General features: G+C 38.9%; 1 protein-coding gene across 4 annotated transcripts; it reads right to left on the minus strand.

Moving 5' to 3' along the window:
* Nucleotides 1-1,598: 1,598 nt before the first annotated feature.
* LOC140349002 (Wilms tumor protein homolog) lies at nt 1,599-12,880 on the minus strand. Of its 4 annotated transcripts, none has more exons than XM_072435193.1 (9): nt 12,076-12,880; nt 9,838-9,954; nt 8,624-8,726; nt 6,700-6,783; nt 5,372-5,471; nt 3,692-3,836; nt 3,291-3,380; nt 2,939-3,022; nt 1,599-2,196 (listed from the first exon to the last, which is right to left on the minus strand). In XM_072435193.1, exons 1-9 carry the CDS (start codon nt 12,533-12,535, stop codon nt 2,075-2,077), a joined length of 1,305 nt encoding a protein of 434 aa, XP_072291294.1. In that variant the 5' UTR covers nt 12,536-12,880; the 3' UTR covers nt 1,599-2,074. The 4 variants fall into 4 exon arrangements, with proteins under 4 accessions (XP_072291294.1, XP_072291293.1, XP_072291295.1 ...); XM_072435192.1 differs by having other exon boundaries at nt 2,930-3,022; nt 12,076-12,872; XM_072435194.1 differs by lacking the exon at nt 6,700-6,783 and having other exon boundaries at nt 2,930-3,022; nt 12,076-12,860.
* Nucleotides 12,881-20,603: the final 7,723 nt, after the last annotated feature.

Raw genomic sequence — 20,603 nt, forward strand, 5'->3', positions numbered from 1 at the left:
AAAAGAAACATTGCCGTATCTGTCTTTATCCATTGGTGCCTCTATTTGTCTCTGAATTCTGCTGTTTTTTCTCTCCACCTAAAACAAAACTGGCTTGTTGTTTGTAGACGATCTCTTTATAAACTAAACCTGTTTGATTTGACTGTATTTAAAGATTCTTATTTAAACAGTGAAAACAAAACTATCAACCTCAGTCTAGATGCAGGTAATCTAGACATCTGCAGAACTCCTAATCTCACAATAATACTTACACTTCCTGAGTTATTTTGATATAAACTATAAGTAACATGAACAAAAATGGATCACTTGGTTCACAATTTGCCCTTTGCTGAAAAAAACTATTGTAAAATGCTGTATTTTAGCAGCCTACAATTCCCAGCAGACTCGTTATAAAGCTGAAAAGTTAGCGATAGGTTGGAGGAAGTCATCAAGAGAATATAAAGAGCAAATGCAATGGTTTTATCGCTGTGTGTTTCCAGAGGAGAGTTTAGGAATGTAAGAGGAATCTGTAGCGATAAGCAGTAGATGGTACAGTTATGGGTGTGTGCTGCTTGTGCAACACTGTGTCCTGGTTTTATCTCTAGCAAAGTCTCCTTTAATAACGACTTAAAAGTTTAATAGACGTATAGAATATATGGAAATGTTCTGGGAGGGGGCCGCGGACAGCCATTAATCTGCACATTTCATCACAGACTTTTTAAGGACATTTAAGGTCTCCAATTCAGTTGAATATAACAAATCTATAAAGTCAATTATATTTCATTGTTATTACTTTTCAGCGGAAACTGTCACTCAGAAAAAGCATGGGCTGTTTGCTGTGGTGGGTTTAAACAAACATCGTGCTAACAAATGTGCCATTAACAATCTTAATTGAAAAATAAACACGTATAGTAATAAATCATGACAATAGAGACAGCTTGTTATTGTATAAAAGCAATCACAGTACAGTTACACAAAGGATTACGCAAAATGTACATCAAGTTCCATCCAAAGAAAAGTATAAAATATTTCTGTTAAGTTACATGCTTTCCCAATTGGAAAGAGATCAGTTCCCATAATAACATAAGTATTATTTACACCTCGACCTTTGGGCCTCAGCCACAGTGCCCGTGTGACCCCGAGGACATATTTTAGGAAAGTCTAAAGCGCTGCCAAAGTTCAGTACTATTTACACACAATAAAGAACAGCTTGAAAATACATGAACTTTGAGCTTCACTGAATAAACTCATGCTATTTTTCTATATCGCCAACACGCCTCAAGGTATAACAAGACATTCATTACAAGGCCGCTGGCAAGGACGTGACACGCCGCACCTCTCATTCAATTCCAGTGAAATTTTCCATCTATACAGACATAATAAATAAGTCTGATAACAGTAATATTATTTACAACAGTGGACAAAAATCTGTGCAGATCCTTTCAATTGATCTACAGCTTCTCCCAGTGTATTTTTTCCAACCAAACGTTTCCAGACAATCTTACACGTGCAGATTTTACACAGAAAAGTTTTACAATAACGGACGACGATAGACAAATTATAACATAAAGTCTATTTTCAGTTCGTGTCTTCTTAGACCAAAGCTGTTTTTTTTATCCTTTTCGTATCCTGTGTCTGCAGACGTCATGAGAGTTTAAATAATTGCAGTGGCAACAGAAAAATAATTAACCAGTCTGTAATGGGTAGCTTCTCTGGAAAGATTTGTAAAAGACCAAAAAAGACTAAATGAATTGGTTGTCTGTGTGGATTTTCATGACTAGGCAACAGAAATGGGCAAAGCAGAAACAAATAGTTTGAAAGGAGAGATTAACCTAAGTCTTTGATAAGTGTCTTTCCTTCCAAAGCACAGATGAGCTACAGGATGTGTTTACAGGAAACTATGTACTCGTGTTAGCGTATAATAACTGCAATGTCATCTTTAATTGCGGACTTGGGCACAGACTTCTGGCTTTTCCATGCTGACAGATTTTGCTTTTAAGCGGTTAGTGGTGCGTAATCCATGACTGCAGAGGATAACGGAGGCAGATTGTGGCTTCTAAACCACTTGAAGACATAAACACACATAAAGGGTTGGTCATATTGAGAGCTGCAGCTTGGTCAGGTTCCTCTGGTGCATGTTGTGGTGCCGCACCAGCTCGTCGCTCCGCGCAAACTTCTTCTGACAGTTCGGCCAGCGACAATGAAAGGGTTTCTCGCCTGATTGTGCGTGGCCAGCAGAAAGATGACGCCAAGAGAGAAAGATATCAGTCATTTTAAATAGCTGCAACACTATAGTAAACATGAAATTAAAGTGAATTATATTAAAAGGTGCACTGTATAACTTGTCTGGTCGGGGGGTCCGTTACCTGCTCGTCTCCATGGAGATGTATTGCTTTGCCTGGAATGTTCCACAAGGCAATACATTTACGTTTAGTCAATAGAGATGAATTTTAGCAGTTAGTGGCGAAAATGTATGTGACTCAGTGATAAGTAATGATGTTTATTTCCTCTAAGAGCTCAAAACATGACTAAAATATGAAAGAGCAGTCTAATAAAAATTATAATAGTAATAATAAAAGCGCAAAACAACGCTACATTTTTTGTTTGTATCTGACATTTAACAAAAGACAATCAAGTTTAAAACCCAATAAACAAGTAACACTGTCGCTCACATTTATCACTGATACAGACTTTGGGCTCCAACGACTTTCAGTTTGCATTTTGCATTTTTAAATTTAAAATGTCATAATTGTTATTACAAAAATACCTTGGAAAAACAAGCCATCTTTCTGTGAGCAGTGTGGCCTCTATGGAGTATAAATAAGTGTAATACTGTGGAACATTCCAGGCAAATCAATAACATCTCTATGGAGACAACGAAAGTGTCGGATCCTCCACCAGAAAAGTTACATAGTGCACTTTTAAATAAGAAATATAAAAGTTTACGCACTTGTTTTACCTGTATGAGTCCGGGTGTGTGTCTTAAGGTGGTCAGACCGAGAGAACTTTCTCTGACACGTCTGGCATTCGAAGGGTTTTACTCCTAAAGACATGTACAGTTGGCATGCACACGCACACAGACACAAACAAGGTACACAAATAAGTTCACACACACAAAAACAAACCAACAAACACCCAGGGAGAAGGAAAAATACAGTAGAGCAGAGGCCTGAAGCCATGCCAAAGTCTGGCCAGCCTTGAGAAAATTCATTTTAAGAAGAACAGTTCACTTAAATATACGTTTTATTTAGTATTTAGCTTTCATGCGAAATAGAGGGAGATGGGAGGTGGAAAAAGAGAAAGTGTTGAACCTGTGTGCCTCCTCTGGTGTCGCTTGAGCTGGTCTGAGCGGGAAAACCTCCGGCCACAGTCCGTGTACTCACACTGGTACGGTTTCTCTCCTGGACACAAAAAACACAAGTCTCTAGGGGCTGCGGGTCTCAGAGGCCAAAGTTAGTACAGTATATTTTTGAATTTTCCAGTGTTTCTGCAAGTCCTACATAACTGATAAAAAATATGCGACACAGTTGAAAATGTATTATATTGGTTATGGTTATTATTATGTAATGCACGATATTACATTTTCTAATTTAGCAAAACACTAATGATTTACTATTAGAAAAGTGTTCATTAGTTACAAGAATACTGATAGTTTCTCAGTTAGTTTCTTGTAAGCTGACCTGACAGATAAAGAGCAGCAGTGTAGATTTACCTGTGTGTTTGCGCCCGTGCATCTGCAGGTGGGACAGCTTGAAGTATCGTTTGTTACACCCGGGATAGGCACACATGAAGGGGCGCTTCTCGCTGCCCTCAGAGCGCACTATGGTGGGAGTGATCCCCGGCACCCGCCTCACGTCCTGCCACACAGCACGCTTCAGACATAAAACAACACGACAGCAGCACAGCCTGCGCCAATGACTCACGTGTACAATGTAATTAAGATAACAGGCACTTCAGCGTGACCCGGCCCGCTCAGGAGGTCAGCTCAATGAACGCCTCATATATTCATTAGCTGCGAATTAGCAGTAAAATGAGCCCAGACAGACTGTGGCCCAAGGGGAGCTGTTAGTCACGCCTCTCACACCCCCTCCCCTTATTCTCATGAATAAACAGAGGACAATAACAACAGGAAGTGGGGATAACAAAAACAGGACCTTTTTAAAAATGGAAAGATTATTATCTGCCTAAATGTAGTTCCAACCAGATTTATTTTTAAGAAGCTAGTATTTTAAATTATATTTACTATAGTCTAATAATATTAATAGAAACATAACATTTTTCAAGTGAACTCGTTTTCAGTATAACTTTAGATACTTGGATTTTAAGTTGTAGGTGGTTTAGTACATCCAACTTACTCTGTAAATATTATATTTTTGAACAACTTGATCTTTATTGTTCAAAAATATTTCATATATTTTTTTAAACATATTTTTTTTCATCTACACATGGAAAAGTACATGAACAGTGCATTTTCTAAAATATACACTATTAGAGGGACTTGGATTGAGTTGATAGGAGTCAATTTTGGCCAATTTAAAGCATTCCTTTGTTCAATTTTGTTCACCCTATAATTTATGCACACTTTTTGTATGCAGTGAGTCAAAGGCAGTGCTAACCTTGACCCAGAGCTAATTTGTTTTGTTGGAAGCCATTGTCAAACTAATTACAAATGAAAGAGGCCTCTAAATGATCCATATGCTGAATATATGGAAGAATTATGTTTCAGTGCAATTTGCAGAGTGTAAAAAGTTGAGTAATCTTGTAAATAGAGTGGCCCAAGAGTACGACCTATTTAATTCTTAGGAATGAGTCAAATGACATGATACATTGATACATTTTTACTGTACATTAATGGTGAAACAGTAAAAATCAGTACAAGTTCCAGAAAACAGGGAAAGATAAATGTTTTAAAGTAGTGCAGAGGACTTGGCGCAGGTCTGGAGAATCTCTGCTCCGTGTTCTTTAGTGGCGCTGACAGACAATAATTAAAATGTAATGATTTATTAACATGCTGATGCTTGTATGGAAACTGTATCTGTATACAGCCTGGTCTGTGGAAAAACTCTGCTCTTGGCCTGTTAGCTCCTCTTTCAAAGATCTGTGTGTTTGTGAAGCACTGCCCTGCTGCATGTCACGCTTCACTGGATCAAAACGGCTTTAAAGTCTTCTCTTTTTTCTTTTTTGTTTGGACAGACTACAGATCAATATCAGTGAATACATTTGAAGTAAAGACATGTTAAATGAAAACTTGATAGCATGCCTTTTTCATGGAACAAGCTTTGTGAGAGCTTCCACATTTTGCTAAACATATCAGGCTGGTGACGCGCTGTAAACTGAGATTCTGACCAGTCACACATTTCATTAGTTCACTAGAATCTTAGTATTCTTGTACCTGTATGCCCCTGAAGACTCCGTGTGTGTGGATGCGGTACTGCGCGCTACAGCTGTACAACATGGGCGAGCTGGGGTCACTGTCATAGCCAGTGGGATGGCTAAAAACACAATGGATAAAATAATGTGTTAGTCAGTCGAACATTAAATAGTCATTTGGTTTTGCTATGGAGAAAAAGTTGAGAATTACATTATGCCGTTGTGTTTCTGTAAAACGACAAACATGTATGTATTTTAAAATCTTTGTCCTTACAAAAGATTAATCAAACCAATCATCACAATTTCATAATAAAAGCAAACGATGGGTCTTGGTAGCACTTTTGGACTGAAGTGGTGGAAACAAAAAAAGATCGATCAGTTTTTCGTCCTCTCAGTAAACCATGATATCACCAAAAGCTACACAGCAGACATTTTGGTCTTTTGGTTGATGTTTTGAGGCCAGACAAAGATACTCTCTGTGTAACGCAGCTGCCAGTGTTTCCTCTCATATCTCCACATGATAAAACAGAGACACAGTCAGCTCTTGTCTATGAAATGTGCAATATTTCAGTTTGTCTAATCGGAGGATGGGAGGTTGCATCCTGCACTTGGGATGGTATAGAAAACAGTCCAGCTGGTATAAGGTGTATTTTCCCAAGGACATTGAAACAATACAACAGTATATGATATGCATTCCACTTTTTAACTCACAGATATTCACTCACACAAATATATTCCTGTTATTATGCACAGAGATGCTACACTTTGTTTTTTATACAATAGAATACAACAGATCTACTCTCAAATATAGACCCACGACTGACCTCTTTCCAACTCCAACCTTGACTCTTTAATGAGAAGAAATTATGTTTTATGATATTTGAATCGTTCGTAAAAAACATATTATGTATGATTCAGGTTTAGTAACTATAAATTAAGGTGTTAGGATTAGGTTCTTAATTAAGTAGTTACAACAATCATTAATTAGTGTTAATTGTAGAGGTCTTTTTTCATGCTTTATTACAGCTAATAAAAGTTTAGTTAATATAAAGTGGTACCAATAAATCTTTAAAATGACTGTGTCCTCAGTACATGGCGCTACTGGTACCAGTGAACGAGTGTATGTGATATCTGCAGCACAAATGAACGATGATGAATGGCTGTTGGCTCAGAGCAGAGGTATTTGTGAGTCGACACAGACGCTGACAGTGAACAGCTCGCAGGTCGTTCTGACATATAGCACAATGCACTCCACATCAGACTTGAGTAAAGAGGAGCTCGGCCAAAATGGATGAACTCATTCTGTTACCTCGTTGGGAGTGAACGGCTGCACTGCTAAACAGTGCCTACCTCTTTATGGTCGATGCCAGTGTATTGACAGGGTTCCACGCCACACACTCCAACTGAGAGGTCATTTGATATAAATTCTCTCCACTGTGAACAGAACATAAAGCAAAAGAAATAAAAAAAAACTTTTATTTTCAAGAAATATGTGAATGGTTCTGAAAAAGCTCAGGTTTTAAGGCTTCTTTACCAAAACAGGACTTTGCCATTCTGTACCAAAATAAGACCTCGCTCTAGACATAAACTCACACGAGGCAATTAAATATATTCCATTGGATAGCGTTCTCTTCAAGCTCAGAAAGTATCAAGCATTCTTTATTTGATGCTATATCTATGGTATGGAGCACAAAACACACAAACACAGATATTTACAATACTATTTTTCATCAGAGGCACGACCATTTTAAAAAGCTCATAAAATATCTACTACAGCTTTTTGAGGCAACATATTAGAAATACTACAAAGTATTATATTATAAATACCTTGAAATAGCAAAAGGCAGTTGTATGAGATAAGAGAAAAATGTATTCATCATAAATAATGCAGAAACTGGTCAGCTTTGCCCCCAGAATGGTTTTACAGAACTTCTCCAGGTTTGGCAGCAGCACAAACCGGCTTGCGACCTACTGTGGCTCTTTTTTATGTGGCTGTTCTATGTATCTCGACTTTGCTTTGATTAACCACAAACACAGGCCCCATTTGTCAGTGCTGCCATGAGATAAAACACTACACAATATGTACATTGAAGTGAATATAAGACACACACACAGAGGATTTATATCTCTCAGGCCGTTCCCACCTGCCCCGCGCCGTGGTCCGCTCCAGGGAAGCAGTGGTGCCTGGTACACTTCTCATTATATAGCTATTATTTTACTGTACGGCCAGGGCACAAAGCCAGCAGAGCACAAATGGTATTTTGGAGCAAAAACACAGAGGATTGGGAAAGAGGCTATGCGGAAAAAATACAGTAACAATCCATGACATTCTAAAATAAATAACTGTCTGTTTCCTCTTGGTTGCAAACTGATGCAACCCATTGATGAATTAGCCAAAGCCATTAAAAAGCACTGTCCACAACATTCAGTGTCTGGTACAGGGCAGTTCTCCCGAGAATATTATCAGAGAACACACTGCAGCGGTTTCTCTGGCTTGCCTTTATCGAAAATAATAATAATAGATAATAACAGAACAGACTAAACCTAATAAAAATCCTATGACAACAGAGAGATCTATACAAGATAAACAAACATATTTAATCATAATTACACAGGATGATATTTTATATGATGACAATTCTATATTATATGTGAACTTGTAACAAAGACTTGTTTTTGTGGTATCAGGTTCAGTTTGTTGCTCTAAAAAGTACTTAATTAATTTCTACAAATTCATAATGAATACTGTCTTGTTGGTACCATGTTTCCGAACACCTCAAATCATTATGCTTATGTTTCTATATCCTGCAGAAACACTGAAGCTGTGAAATCCACAGTTCTTCATATCAGCAGCCCGACATGCCCAGAAGACAGAGCATCCTTTTTAAATGTAAAGATCCAGTGGTACGGACGGCTGAGCAATATTTGAAAATAACTTCATTGTTCCGTTGTCTTTTTACATGTGCAGGATTATGGAAAGTGTTCCCTTTTTTGTGTCAACATGACATTAGCAAGAATTTGCAGGGCATATTTCTCTCATGGTTTAATTACAACAGAAAGTGATTTACCATTGTAACTTCTATAAGAGGAAGCCGTGATGGCAGACGGACCTGTCCTGAAGGTGGACGTCCTGTTTAGAAACAAAACGTCCTTGTACCATTCACTAAATAACCGCAGTCTAACAAACAATTGACAATAGCCTTGTCACTGAGCCAGGTCTAATTGTAGATGTGGTAGAGTTTGGTGTGATTTTGGTGAGAGTGCTGCGTGTTACCTGTTATAGGGGTTTCTGAGCAGCAGAGCCTGGCTGCCCGTGCAGCTGTCTGAGGGTGTGTGGCATCCATAGACCGGAGGAGGGACAGGATACTGCTGCTCACCTGCAGAGGACACACATGCTGGGTTTGTCTGACACTCAATAAGACACATGAACACATGAACAATTACATGTCAAATGTATTTTTACAGAAACAGAAAATGTGACAAAATATTTTGACTTTAATATTTTTGCAATGTAATTTACAAACTTCCAGTAGAACAATGTAAACTTATCATAAATACAAAAAAATAATATATGATATTATTTATATAAACCAGGACTGCTTAATTTCCTTTTTTGAATTAAGATTGTAATTATTTACAGAAAAATAAATATCGAAGTAGATTTCAAGTTGAATAATTTTAATTACTGATCATAAATTATTGTAGTAACATTTTTCAATTTAACCTGTGTATCTCTGGGTGTGAATCATGCTACTGTCCCGCTCTATCTTGGACCTTTGTGCCTTGGGGCCTTGGACTTGTGTCTCAGCTCACTCTGTCCCGGTCATGACCTGCTGTAGGTTAATATGAACTCAACTAAATTTACATCAGCCGCTTCCGAACTTGACCCGGCCCAGCACACTGAGATATTTACCAACAGCCCGAGTGGCGGTGAAGGGAGGATGTGAGAGGGACCAAAGAGGAGGCCAGGGAGTACCAGAGCCAGGATGTGGCTGATTTATGCAGCCAACGGGCCAAGTCTGTGAGGACTGGAGACTAAAGCAGGGGACATGGCACTCCCTGGGCGAGGGTCAAGGAGCTGCCATACACACAGCTGTGCATCGAACTTTGAATACACCTTAACATCTGCATTTCGTCAAATGTCTATTGTTTTTATGTGCTATTAAAAGACACTATATACATTTGCACCGACGGCTTAACTTGAACTGGAAATAATGGATTTGATTCAATCATAAACCTTGACAATAACTGCATTGTTTCAAATCCAAGCATAGATGTGTTTTTCAACACATTAAAATCTGCAACACAAATATGTGTTCAGAGTTGGCTTTGGAAATACTACTAAATTTGAATGTGTAGTGCAGTTGAGGAATCCATAATAACGCTTTGATTTAAGACTTTGATCTAATAAGATGTAACTCAGTTGTTACTTGTGTGTTAAATGTTCTGACTGTGATAACAGTGTTCACTGACTTTATTGTTTCTTACCCATGGTGTTTTGCTGATTCAGAACGTCTTCATGTTTAAAGGAGTGGTTGGAGAACTGCGAGCTGTGGTGTGTAGGAGTGTGACTGTAATTACTGGCTCCATCGAAGGCGCTGTAACCTGCAACATAGAGACAAGCGACAGACAGCATTACGCGCAAATGGTCAAAGTTAAGAGTCACATTTGACTAAGAAAGCATTCATCTTCTTAATAAAACAATGTCAATATTATGTACAGCTCATTTAAAAACAACTCTGTAAAAGGTTAAGAGATTTTTGTCCCAACCGAATCATGTAGAGCACACGAAAGGTTAATCTGAGTCACTGCAATTACAAGTGCCTCAACTGTGGCCGACCAACCTGACTCGCACGTTTTTGGGAATACGTGAAAACGGGATATTTGGAGGAAATGTACGCACACAGGGTGAACATGAAACTCCACACAGAGAGGCCAAACCGTCCGCCCGCGAATTCAACCCAGGACCTTCCTGCTCGGAGCAAAGACTCTAAACCACTACGTCTGCATCGCTTCCACTTTATGCTAAATTATCATGAGAATATGCAATAAATAGGGTTAGGGGTAAATAAATACAAAAGAATTATGTTGATTATGATGATAAATGTCATTATTATTTTAGGAGCATATGTTTCCAGTGTGAAATGGCAGTCCTCTCGGCTCTCATTGTGGCCACAGAGTTTGACACAGACCTGACTCCGAGTGACCTCAGGTCATCGGAGCAGCCTCATAAATCACTGCTTCACAAACAAGTCGCATTCATTAAAACACACTTTCACTGAAGTCACTGTGAGGTGGAGCTGGAGGGAGGAGAAATCTCATTAAAACTCACATTTATCTTCCACTCACTCACCGGGCTTTGAAGATGATAGCTTTTGTTGCACTTGACAAGAACATAGAATTGTAAAATAATGCAAAATGTAGTGAGATAAGGACTAGAGGTATTCAACACTATTATCACAGTATTTTATAATTTTTATTACAGTGTACTAATATATCTTAACACAGATTCTTGATTTTTTAACATCCTAATGACCCAAGTGTTTCAGATAAAGGTTGTTGCTTACTATAAAATATATAGTATAAATTCAGTCAACAGTTATTATAATGATAATAAAAGATAATTTTAAATAATACAATACATAATACAGTTTTTTTAATACAGTATTTTGACAGTTTTTATTCACACGCAGCGTTCATAAATTATTTGTGCTTATTTGATCAAACTAATAGTTTCAGGTTAGCCATAGATGCTAACATTAAAATCTTGCTTATCAGATTTGGTGCAGTTTAACATTATTGTATAAGTATGTAGTGTGTTAACCCCACTATCAGTCCAGGAGTGTCCTGTCGTGTTCGTGTGCTCACCCATGCTCGGCGGTGAACAGATAAAACAGGTTAGGGGTCAGTTCTATGCTTTGATTGTGTTGTTATTTCTAAATTATACAGATGATAAGAATGTTAGTGCTGATTTAACTGTTGACCGAGCACATTTGTGATTAACTGTAAGTGAGAGATTTACAGAGTAGAAATTCCACAGTGCAAAAATGTGGAAAATTAGACAGCGCATTTTTTAACAATGAAGTACACTTGATTTAACTACACAACACATAATTGGATGACTTTTGCAGACAGTTAAACACTTAACACTTACATTATACCGTGTCTTGCTTCTTGCACATTCCCCAGATCAGACGTTACATTTGTTACATTTGTCACTAAATGCGGTGGGATCACAGGGGTCAATCAGTCGAATTCTGTTCATGTTGAATACATCATTTTATAAAGGACTACTCCGTGACTACAAGCTTTTTTTCCCTTCTAAAATCAAATATAGCTTCAGTGCGCTGGGTAATGTTTGTTTTACTTAATCTATAGTTATTATTTAAAGTTATTACTTAGATTTCACATTATACTGTCACGCAAAAGTATGCTCTTAAAGATGCCTAAAAAGATTTTTTTGAATAAGTTTAATAATGTTGTTGAATAAAAATGCATCATATACATGTATTAAAACTCAGTGACAGGGTGTCAATTGTTTAATTTTCACCTTTAGATTGGTCAAAATATGTATTAACTGTGTTTCTGTCAGTTGGAAAGCATAGACAATAATTTGTATTTATCTTTTTTTCATAAATCATACCCACAAAACATCTTAAGCCTATTGTAAATATAAATAAGCTGGTTATCCATGGTTCTGATGCACAGTGTTGGATACAGTCCTACCTGTCTGGTTGCGTGGCGGGGCCTGTGTGTCCATGCAGTTGGTCAGGTAAGGTGCGCTGCTGAACATACGGCTGGGAGGCTGGTGATGGTGAGGAGCAGTCACAGAGGGAGCTTGACTGGGGGCAGGGGGCCCTCCGAACGCCCCGTACCTGCATGCCCCTGTCCCAGTGAACTGTCCAGAGAAGTGCACGGTGAAGGCGCTCAGGCCACAGTGAGGGTCTGTGTCGTGGTGGTGGGGGTCACTGGTGGTGCCCCAGGTGGGCTCCTGTTTAATAAAGGAGTGCGGCCCAAGGGAGCTGTGGGGAGCACCCAGGGAGGGGTAGGGTGAGGCTGCCGTGTGAAAGTCCAACACCGGGGCCCACTGCGGCGCTGTGCTGACGGGCAGAGGAGGGCAGCCGGGGCTCGGGCCGGCCGGCAGGGGGGTCAGCAACGAGTTCAGCTCACGGACATCAGAAGTCATAGTGTCCTGGAGACTCACTTGGTCCAAACTGTTGTAGTAATGAATGTCCGAATGCAGCGCTTGAGGGTCTCTATCCAGTTTTTTCTTCACATTTGGGAGAAGCAGTCATTTATCAAACCTTGTTGAATCTTGAGAAGGAGATGTAAAAAGCGTTTTCTCACCAGTTTTTTGTTTTCCGCCACGGTCCTGATCGAGAGATGAGATCCATTGAAGGAGAAGATGAGGTCCTGCTCGAAACGGTGTCTGAATGGACATGGAGCAGTGAAGGAGTGAGGGGGAGTAGCCCGCTGCTCCCTCCACACCCCCGTCCCACATGTGAGGGTGCGTATGTGCCGGGATGAGACTCGGGGGTGGAGTCAGAGGTGATGAAGGACAGAACCCTTCATTCAAGAACTGTACACTGAACAGAAACACTCTTACCACAGGAATAATAGAAATAATGTAGAAATTAACTGAATATTTTCACCTTTTGGAACAATCATTAAGCCGCGCTACAGGCAGCATTTTATTCAGGAATATTTTAAATTAAAATATTATACAGAGGTAAATAATTCAAGACATTTAACAAAACACCAGGAGTTATTTTTCATTTAATTGACTTTTTTATTTTTACTTAACTTACTAGTTTCTCTATCTAGTTTTTTTCTAGTTTTACCTAATCTATAATAGCAAAATGTGTTTCTCTTTATCCTTAGTTTATCAGTTTTCAAAAATAATAAACAGATTTTTTTAAATTTATTTTTTATATATATACAGAGGCCTGGAACTGCGGATGTGATGCTGTACATCCATCATATGTTTTTTCAGGGTTTTTTATTTCTTTATTTTGAAGCATTTGAAATCATACCAGGCATAAATAAAGCACATAACACGGTGAGCTTTTGGCTAGGCCAGCTTACTTCGTAGCCAACTAAAGCTAACTTATCCCATAGTTTCCCACTGAATCCAAAAAGACGCGTGGCCTTGGCCTCTTCGCGTTGCACTGCGCGGCCTCGTTTTGCTTTCTTCTTGGCCTAATTCAAGATTGGCATGGTCAAAGGCCTTTGCTAATAAAAGCTCTTGTAAAACGCCACATTCTCAAAGAATTGTAGAACTTAAGCTGTAAAAAAAAATCTGGGAACTCAGAAAATCAGTAAAAGAATGACTGCACTTAGCTGTCCAACGATGCGCGCACGAGACTCCGCGCGTGTGGAAAGAGGCCCCTTTGTCCTCCGTGAACAGGCCACACGAGACAGGGCCGCAAAAGCCATATAATGCAATTGTTCTTTTATCCAGAATTCTAAATATTGGCTTGGCTTTAAAATTCGCTAAATACGAGGAAGTGGCCGGGACTGGGAGTAATAAAGAGGCGTTCAAAACGACGTGCGTTTCCAGGTCTATAATTTAGGTAAACGACTGTATATTAGTTAGTATATTAGTTAGTATAAAGTTATTGTTTTGATATTATTTGTCATTTGTTGTAGGTAGTGTAGGCCCATAGCCATCAGTTTTCGGCGTAACCTCCTTGATGTCTATTGGCCTGGATGTTTGACTTTTATTTGAAGGTTACTGTGACACGGAGAGGGCGTCATGAGTCTGCTGTTCATTCCCCTTGGATTTGTGCTGGGCTGGCTGGAGGACAGGAAGACCAAATATGGACAGTAATATTTTGCATACAAATAACTACATTTATAGCCTATTATAACCTAGGTCTATAAGTTAATAATGTAGGCCTAAGCATTACAAAGAACAGTATGTAATAACATTAAAACCCGTTGAGTATATGACATAATAACAAACACAATCTTTCTTTTCCAGAACATTAATACAATTTTTAGGGGCTGACTCTTTGGGTGAGCTGTGATTAAACTGACTTAATGACTCAAGTATGCAATGAAGGCCTGATTATAATATAGTAATTGTATTTAAGTTTGAAAGAGCTCAGATGGACACACGTGTACAGATAAGTGTGGTGTCCTTGAGCTCTGATCTAAGGGTTATCTCTCTCTTCAACTGCCACTTACCAGCTGCAATGTGTCCATGGAAACAAGCCCCCTTTGTCATGTCAACCCGTACTCTGATTTATTTAACTGTATCTATTTTGGTTTATTTTGGTTTATTCTCGCAAATAATTTATTAAAAAAGACATGGTTAACTTGTAGAAAACCCCGATGTCAAAGAAGACAAACACGAGTAAGTCAACACAAAGGAAATGAGGCGAAACAGAAACAGAGTTTACAAAGCCACTGGGACAGATTTTTCTCTGAGGAAAAAATATTGGAAAACTCAACCCTTTCCTAACAGAAAAGAGTAATATTCAATTTTCAAATGGTGGCAAAAAGTTTGTGTCCCATTACAACAACAACAACAACAACAACAACAACAACAACAACAACAACAACAACAACACACAAGTGAATTTTCCCTTCTATTTGGAGATGACTAAATGAATGAATCTCAATGTTTACGCTGAAACGATGCAGTATTTTCACTTCACTGATGTTAAATAAATGTGTAAAATAAACAAATCAATGTACATGTCATACATGTTGACACGCAGTAAATTCAGTCAAATTTAAAACTTGCATATCAAAACAAAATAAATATCAAAATGTAAAATAAATGATGGAGTATTTAATGAAACAATTTGTACTGTGTAGTAGAAACAGTAGCCAAATTAAACTAATAAATGATACTGGAAAGTACCCATGCTGGTGCTGGGTGTGCTGAACTGATGAGCAGAGATAGATGGTGACTTCACCATCTGGAAATCTAGTCTGGCTCTCCCAGTGCAAAGAACTGCTGACCCATGATTCAACTTTTCAACTCGACGAGGAGCACTGAGAGACGAGGTACGGAGGAGAGGGTGGAGGAGGAGGAGGAGGAGGAGGAGGAGGAGGAGGAGGAGGAGGAGGAGGAGGAGGAGGGAGGTAAAGTGCCTGTCATGAGCGCAGCCCATTTCAGCCTGCAACAACCAAACAACATGCACAAATGAACACAACATTCAAATAACACACATGAACCAGAGGATGTTGTTTCCTGTGAAGCCAACTAGAGTCCGACCGATTGGAAAACGATGACGAGGTGAATCTGATAAAGTGATATATCATTAGTATTGAATTATCAGTATTATTATTAACCCATTACTTGCATAGACTTATGCAATACAAGATTTCTCGGTCCATGCCCTTAATGTAGTTGGTGTTCAAAGTCTTGAGAGTGTAAGAAAGCTGCAGTCAATGATCCATCTTGTTTCAGTTGTGACAGTAAAACAATGTAATTAAAGGAATCAAAGTGAGTCCAAAGTTTGTTGTTGTGGTTTGATAAATGTTCTCTGATCGCCACCTCTGATCCATCATGATAAGGATGGTGTGCTGTGATAGGCTAAAGAACGCAGGCCAGCTCCAGAAAAGGCCACATCATTTACACGACTATCGCGATAAGATTTTTTAAATATTAAATAACTGAAACAATTTAGCGTCAGTTCAAAAATCAAGAATATTGCTGCTCCACACGGTAACATGGCCGGCTGCCTCTCAGGGGAGCACTCAAACGTCTAACTGGTCGCCTAATCTGCCCCGAAGATGGATGGGCCCCATGGCCAATGGAACACATTCCTGCTCCACCAACAACAAATTATCTTCAAATGAAAACTCCACTACCTTACCCCCAGTGCTCACCCTGGATACACAATGATTTCAGTGACCTGGGAAATATTTTGTTTTTCCATACGTGGCTGACTGAGGTGAAAGAGAGCCTCTTTAAATTTAGGGCCGCACCGCTCTAAAAAACTCATCTGTGTCATGCACGTTTTGAACCGTAAACAAGTGAATTGTGTCAGTTTACACTTGACACGACTCAACTATGGATAAGTTGATTTATATTGATGATTTAAATGTAACAGATTAACAGAGCCATAAGGAAGTTAATGAAAGTAAAATAAATATGAAAACCCCTATTGTTAGTTTTGTAATGTTAAGAATAGAGGGGTCACAAAACAATGCTAACAACACCTCTTTGGCAGTAAATAAATAATAATAATAATAAGGTAAATCTGTGGTTTACATACAGTAACTATTCTCAGTAACTACCCGTGAGTATAATTGTGACCACACGGTATAAAAAGGTGTTTTGTAAGTCAAATGGACAATTGGAAACTACAAAGAGTAGTCAATTAGAAAAATAAAAATGGATACCTTTCAACAGCTGATAGGATAGCATTGTATTTCATCTGGCTCAGCGTGTGCTTGCTAAGCCCCTCTGTATGACAGCACTGATAAAGAATAAGGACAAGAGGAAGCAAAGCAATGGCAAAATAATCATTTCCAATCCAAATCCCCACCTGCCGAATGCTTGTCCATACAAATGCAGTTTGGTGTCCTTTAGGATGCATTCAGCTCAGTCTGTGCCAGGTTGTGTCCTGTTCTATTTTTAGTCTTGGTCTTATCCATTTAAAGTAATTTTAGTCAAAATGTTGCTATGATGTGTACTCGTGTAGTGAAATACTAAGTTCTCAATGAAACATTAAGACATTTTCTTCCACTTATTGTATCAGCCTCACTGGTGAGTGGTCAATGTCGCGACCTTTGACTTCAGAATAATGTTTTCTTTGGTCTTGAATTTACAGCTCTGAAGAAGTGCTCAGTGCAAACACAGGTGTTGAACTAAAATTACCTGGACATTTGAATGGTTTATCTCTCTGATGGTGAAGACTCCTGGGATTACATCCAGATGGAAACAAATTTGTGAGTATAAATTATCACAATCACTAAGAAGAAATTCAAAAGTACATGCACTTAAAATAATGATGGATTTCTTTGTATATTAACCAATGGTTCATATTATAATAAGGTAAAACTATTTTCATTTTTTATTTTGCAGCATGTTAAATCTTATTATATACAATATACAATAGCAAACATGCTGTTTTTGAACCTGGGTAAGACACATTGCCCACTTCAGTCATAGTGAAATGATCTATTAAACTATGAACTGATTCACTGTACAATTCAATAATTCAGATATTTTAACTATGGCTCTCAAATGTATAAAAAGACTATATGCGTTATGCACTGGATTGCTCTTGAATAATTACACAGTAATTTAACTTAGCATTTTAATTTAGTAACGACGACCACGACCACAACAACAACAAAACAGTCGGGATTTGAGTTTTGTTAAATGTGAGAGGAAAGAGACACAGGCACTGTGTTGGCTTGCTATCAATTTTATTAGATAACTTTCAGTAAGTTATGTCCTGGCCAGAGAAGGTAATACTTCAGAGATAGTATCTGTGTCTGTGAGCAGACAGCTGAACGTCCACGTTATAATGAAGACTACATTATTTCCAGAGGTGAGCCACAAATCATACTTCATAATGCGTCTAGAAAACACACTCTGCACAGTAATCACATTTTAACAGAAAGAAAGATAATGATTTACTAAAATAAAGTAACCTAATTGACCTAATATGAAAAACACATAATGAAGAATAAAATTAGAAAGATAAAACGTCTGGGGGTAAAAGGACAAAATCAGACTTCATGTAAACAGCCCAAAACAGAATTGGCTCCTTCTGTCTGGTAGTGACAGATGTCTGATAAAACAAAGAGTAAAAACAGGAAGACAAAACAAACCAGACCTCAGTTAACAGGCACATGCTTCAAAGCAATGAAAAAGAAAGTAATGTAATCTGCCTAGTACAAAGCCACGCCAATTTGTCAAGTGCATCCGAGTATTCCAAAGATAAAAGGCCCAAAACAACAGGAACAAAGTGTGAAAAGTCAGTCAAGGCTACAGCAAGATCACATGGTCTGATGAGTCTTTGTATGTAAGAGCTCGCCTTTATTAAAATGTGTTCATTCTAACGGCTCATATTACTACAGTGACAAAACACACTTTCGAATGACTCCTCAATTGCTTGACCCAAACACTATTCTTTGGTATTTTATTCAGTTGAGTTGTCATCTGCTGGTCACTGGCCATATGATCAATGGATACTTGATCTACTTCTCAAACTCAGTGTAGTCTGCAGTTTGAGTGTTCAGCTATCAAAAAAACCCTTAATCATTATTTAGAACTACCTCATCAATTGTGTAGTTTAATTGTAGACCAAATCTAACCCTAATTTAAGCAGCATAAAGTCTGTGCTTGGATCTTTGACATGTTCTTAGATGTACTTTTCTCTGTAAACAACTGACCTGACCAACAGCTTAGGGCCTTGAGCGGGGGACACTGGAAAGTTGGGTGCAGGGCTGTCATAGGCTGATCTACACTCTCCATCTTCATCCTATCCTTGTCACCTGTCCATAATGAGGCTGAATCACTCAGCCAAGAAGCACTATAAAGAAGCTAAACAGGGAGTCGGATGACCCCACTGGAAACAAAGCTTCTGGCAAGAAAACCAAGAGCTGGGAAACAGATATGAGACGAATGTGTCTGCTGAGTTCATCGACTGGTCAGAGGAAAGTGCTTTATCGACGCACCGTTACAAGAGTTTCACTGTATGAGTTTGCACTTTGCACTTATGCACGGTGGCAAAGGCGGTCAGCGCTCTTGCCTCCCAAGAAGGAGATCATGGGTTCGATTCCTGGACCAGACCTACATCACATGATCTCTCCGGGTTCTCCGGCTCCTCCCACCGTCCAAACACATGCATGTGTTAGGCAAAAATTGGTGACTCTAAATTGGCCCTAGTGAATGAATGTGAGAGTGAACTGTCTGTAATGTCTCTGTGTCAGCCCTGTGACAAGTTGGCCACTGTCCAGGGTGTACCCCGCCTAAGGCCCGAAGTCACTGGGATAGGCGCCAGTCACCCGCGACCCCAAAAAGGGAACAAGCGGTAGAAAATGAATGGAGTTTGCACTTCATTAAGCAATTCTTTTAAAACTTTTATTCTTCCATCTTTCAAGAAAACCTATAAGGCACTAAAATGAAATCTAAAGACAGTGATGTAAGGTTGTTGCACATCTACCCTTTCTTCGGTTTAATGGTAAAAAGGAATTTACAAGTTTGAGTCACTGTGCAATTTAATTTAGTTTTTAGGGACAGACGTTTATAAAGATAAATTATAATGGTGATGTAAATGTTTAAAACAGGAAATTGACATTGACATAGTTATTTTAGTGCTGGAAATCAAGTTACTTTGAATACGTCTAAACTATATTTACTTTTCAAACCAATTATGTCACACAACAAGAAGATTAGAATAACAAAAAATAGCTCATTTACACACGAGATTCTGACTAAAATGTACATACATATAGACATACGCAACCCTCCTCAAACTTGCTGCCTTAAGTGGGAATCTCTCCTCTTTGAGCTCAGATTAACTTCTCATTTCTGAAACCACACACTTGTTAAGTTCAGGGTTATGGGATTGAACCGGATATTTTCAAGATAAGCATTCTATTTACAGATCACAAAATGAACAAATAAAGTCACGTAGACACACACGCTTTATAAATTCGACACCAGATCTTTACAAAAGACCTCACCACATATATTCACCACCGTCTGGCCCTTCTGTCTCTTTACTGTAAGTGGCTGAGGCCGGGCGGATGAAGCCGACGTGTACCTGCGTTCCATTGTGCCCTTCTGTGCTGTGTGAATTGGGGATGTGTCCTGTGGCCTCCTGCTGCAGAGTGACTGCTGAGCGCTGCTTGCCATGATGAAGTACCAGACACATTCCTGCACTTTAATAACAAATGGACTGACGGGAGATGATGATGGCGGGCTATGGCTTCAGTCAGCAAGTGCAATAATAGATGACTTTAATGTTATGCTTTGGCTCGACATTGTCACAAAGAAGCTTAATACGGTATAGATGAGATGAGATTACTTTTGGGATGTCAAAGAATCCTGGAAAGTCTATGAAGAGATGATAAGATGTGAGCTAAAACGATGCCAATTTTATATTTTAAGAGCGATATGCCGATCTAACTTCCGACATGACAAACCGCATGCAAAAACAAACGCTATGTTTAACCAGTCCAGAAGAGAGAGATGACCACAGTGGCAGCAGCGCTCTGTTGATCCCAATGCGGGGACCTTTGACACCATTTTTCCCTCCATCTGACAGGTCATTAAG

This window comes from Eucyclogobius newberryi, unplaced genomic scaffold (genome assembly GCF_026437365.1).
Source record: "Eucyclogobius newberryi isolate DKJ021-1_F unplaced genomic scaffold, fEucNew1.0.hap1 SCAF_7, whole genome shotgun sequence".
Classification (NCBI taxonomy): domain Eukaryota; kingdom Metazoa; phylum Chordata; class Actinopteri; order Gobiiformes; family Gobiidae; genus Eucyclogobius; species Eucyclogobius newberryi.

What these genes read in the sequence shown, in the direction of transcription:
- LOC140349002 (XM_072435192.1), bottom strand. Translation starts at nt 12,535, where the DNA reads ATGACTTCTGATGTCCGTGAGCTGAACTCGTTGCTGACCCCCCTGCCG. An exon ending in CTCAGAAACCCCTATAACAG is followed by an intron (nt 6,784 to 8,623) that starts GTAACACGCAGC and finishes TTCTGTTCACAG; the next exon opens with TGGAGAGAATTTATATCAAA. An exon ending in GAGTCTTCAGGGGCATACAG is followed by an intron (nt 3,837 to 5,371) that starts GTACAAGAATAC and finishes GCTGTGTGGCAG; the next exon opens with GACGTGAGGCGGGTGCCGGG.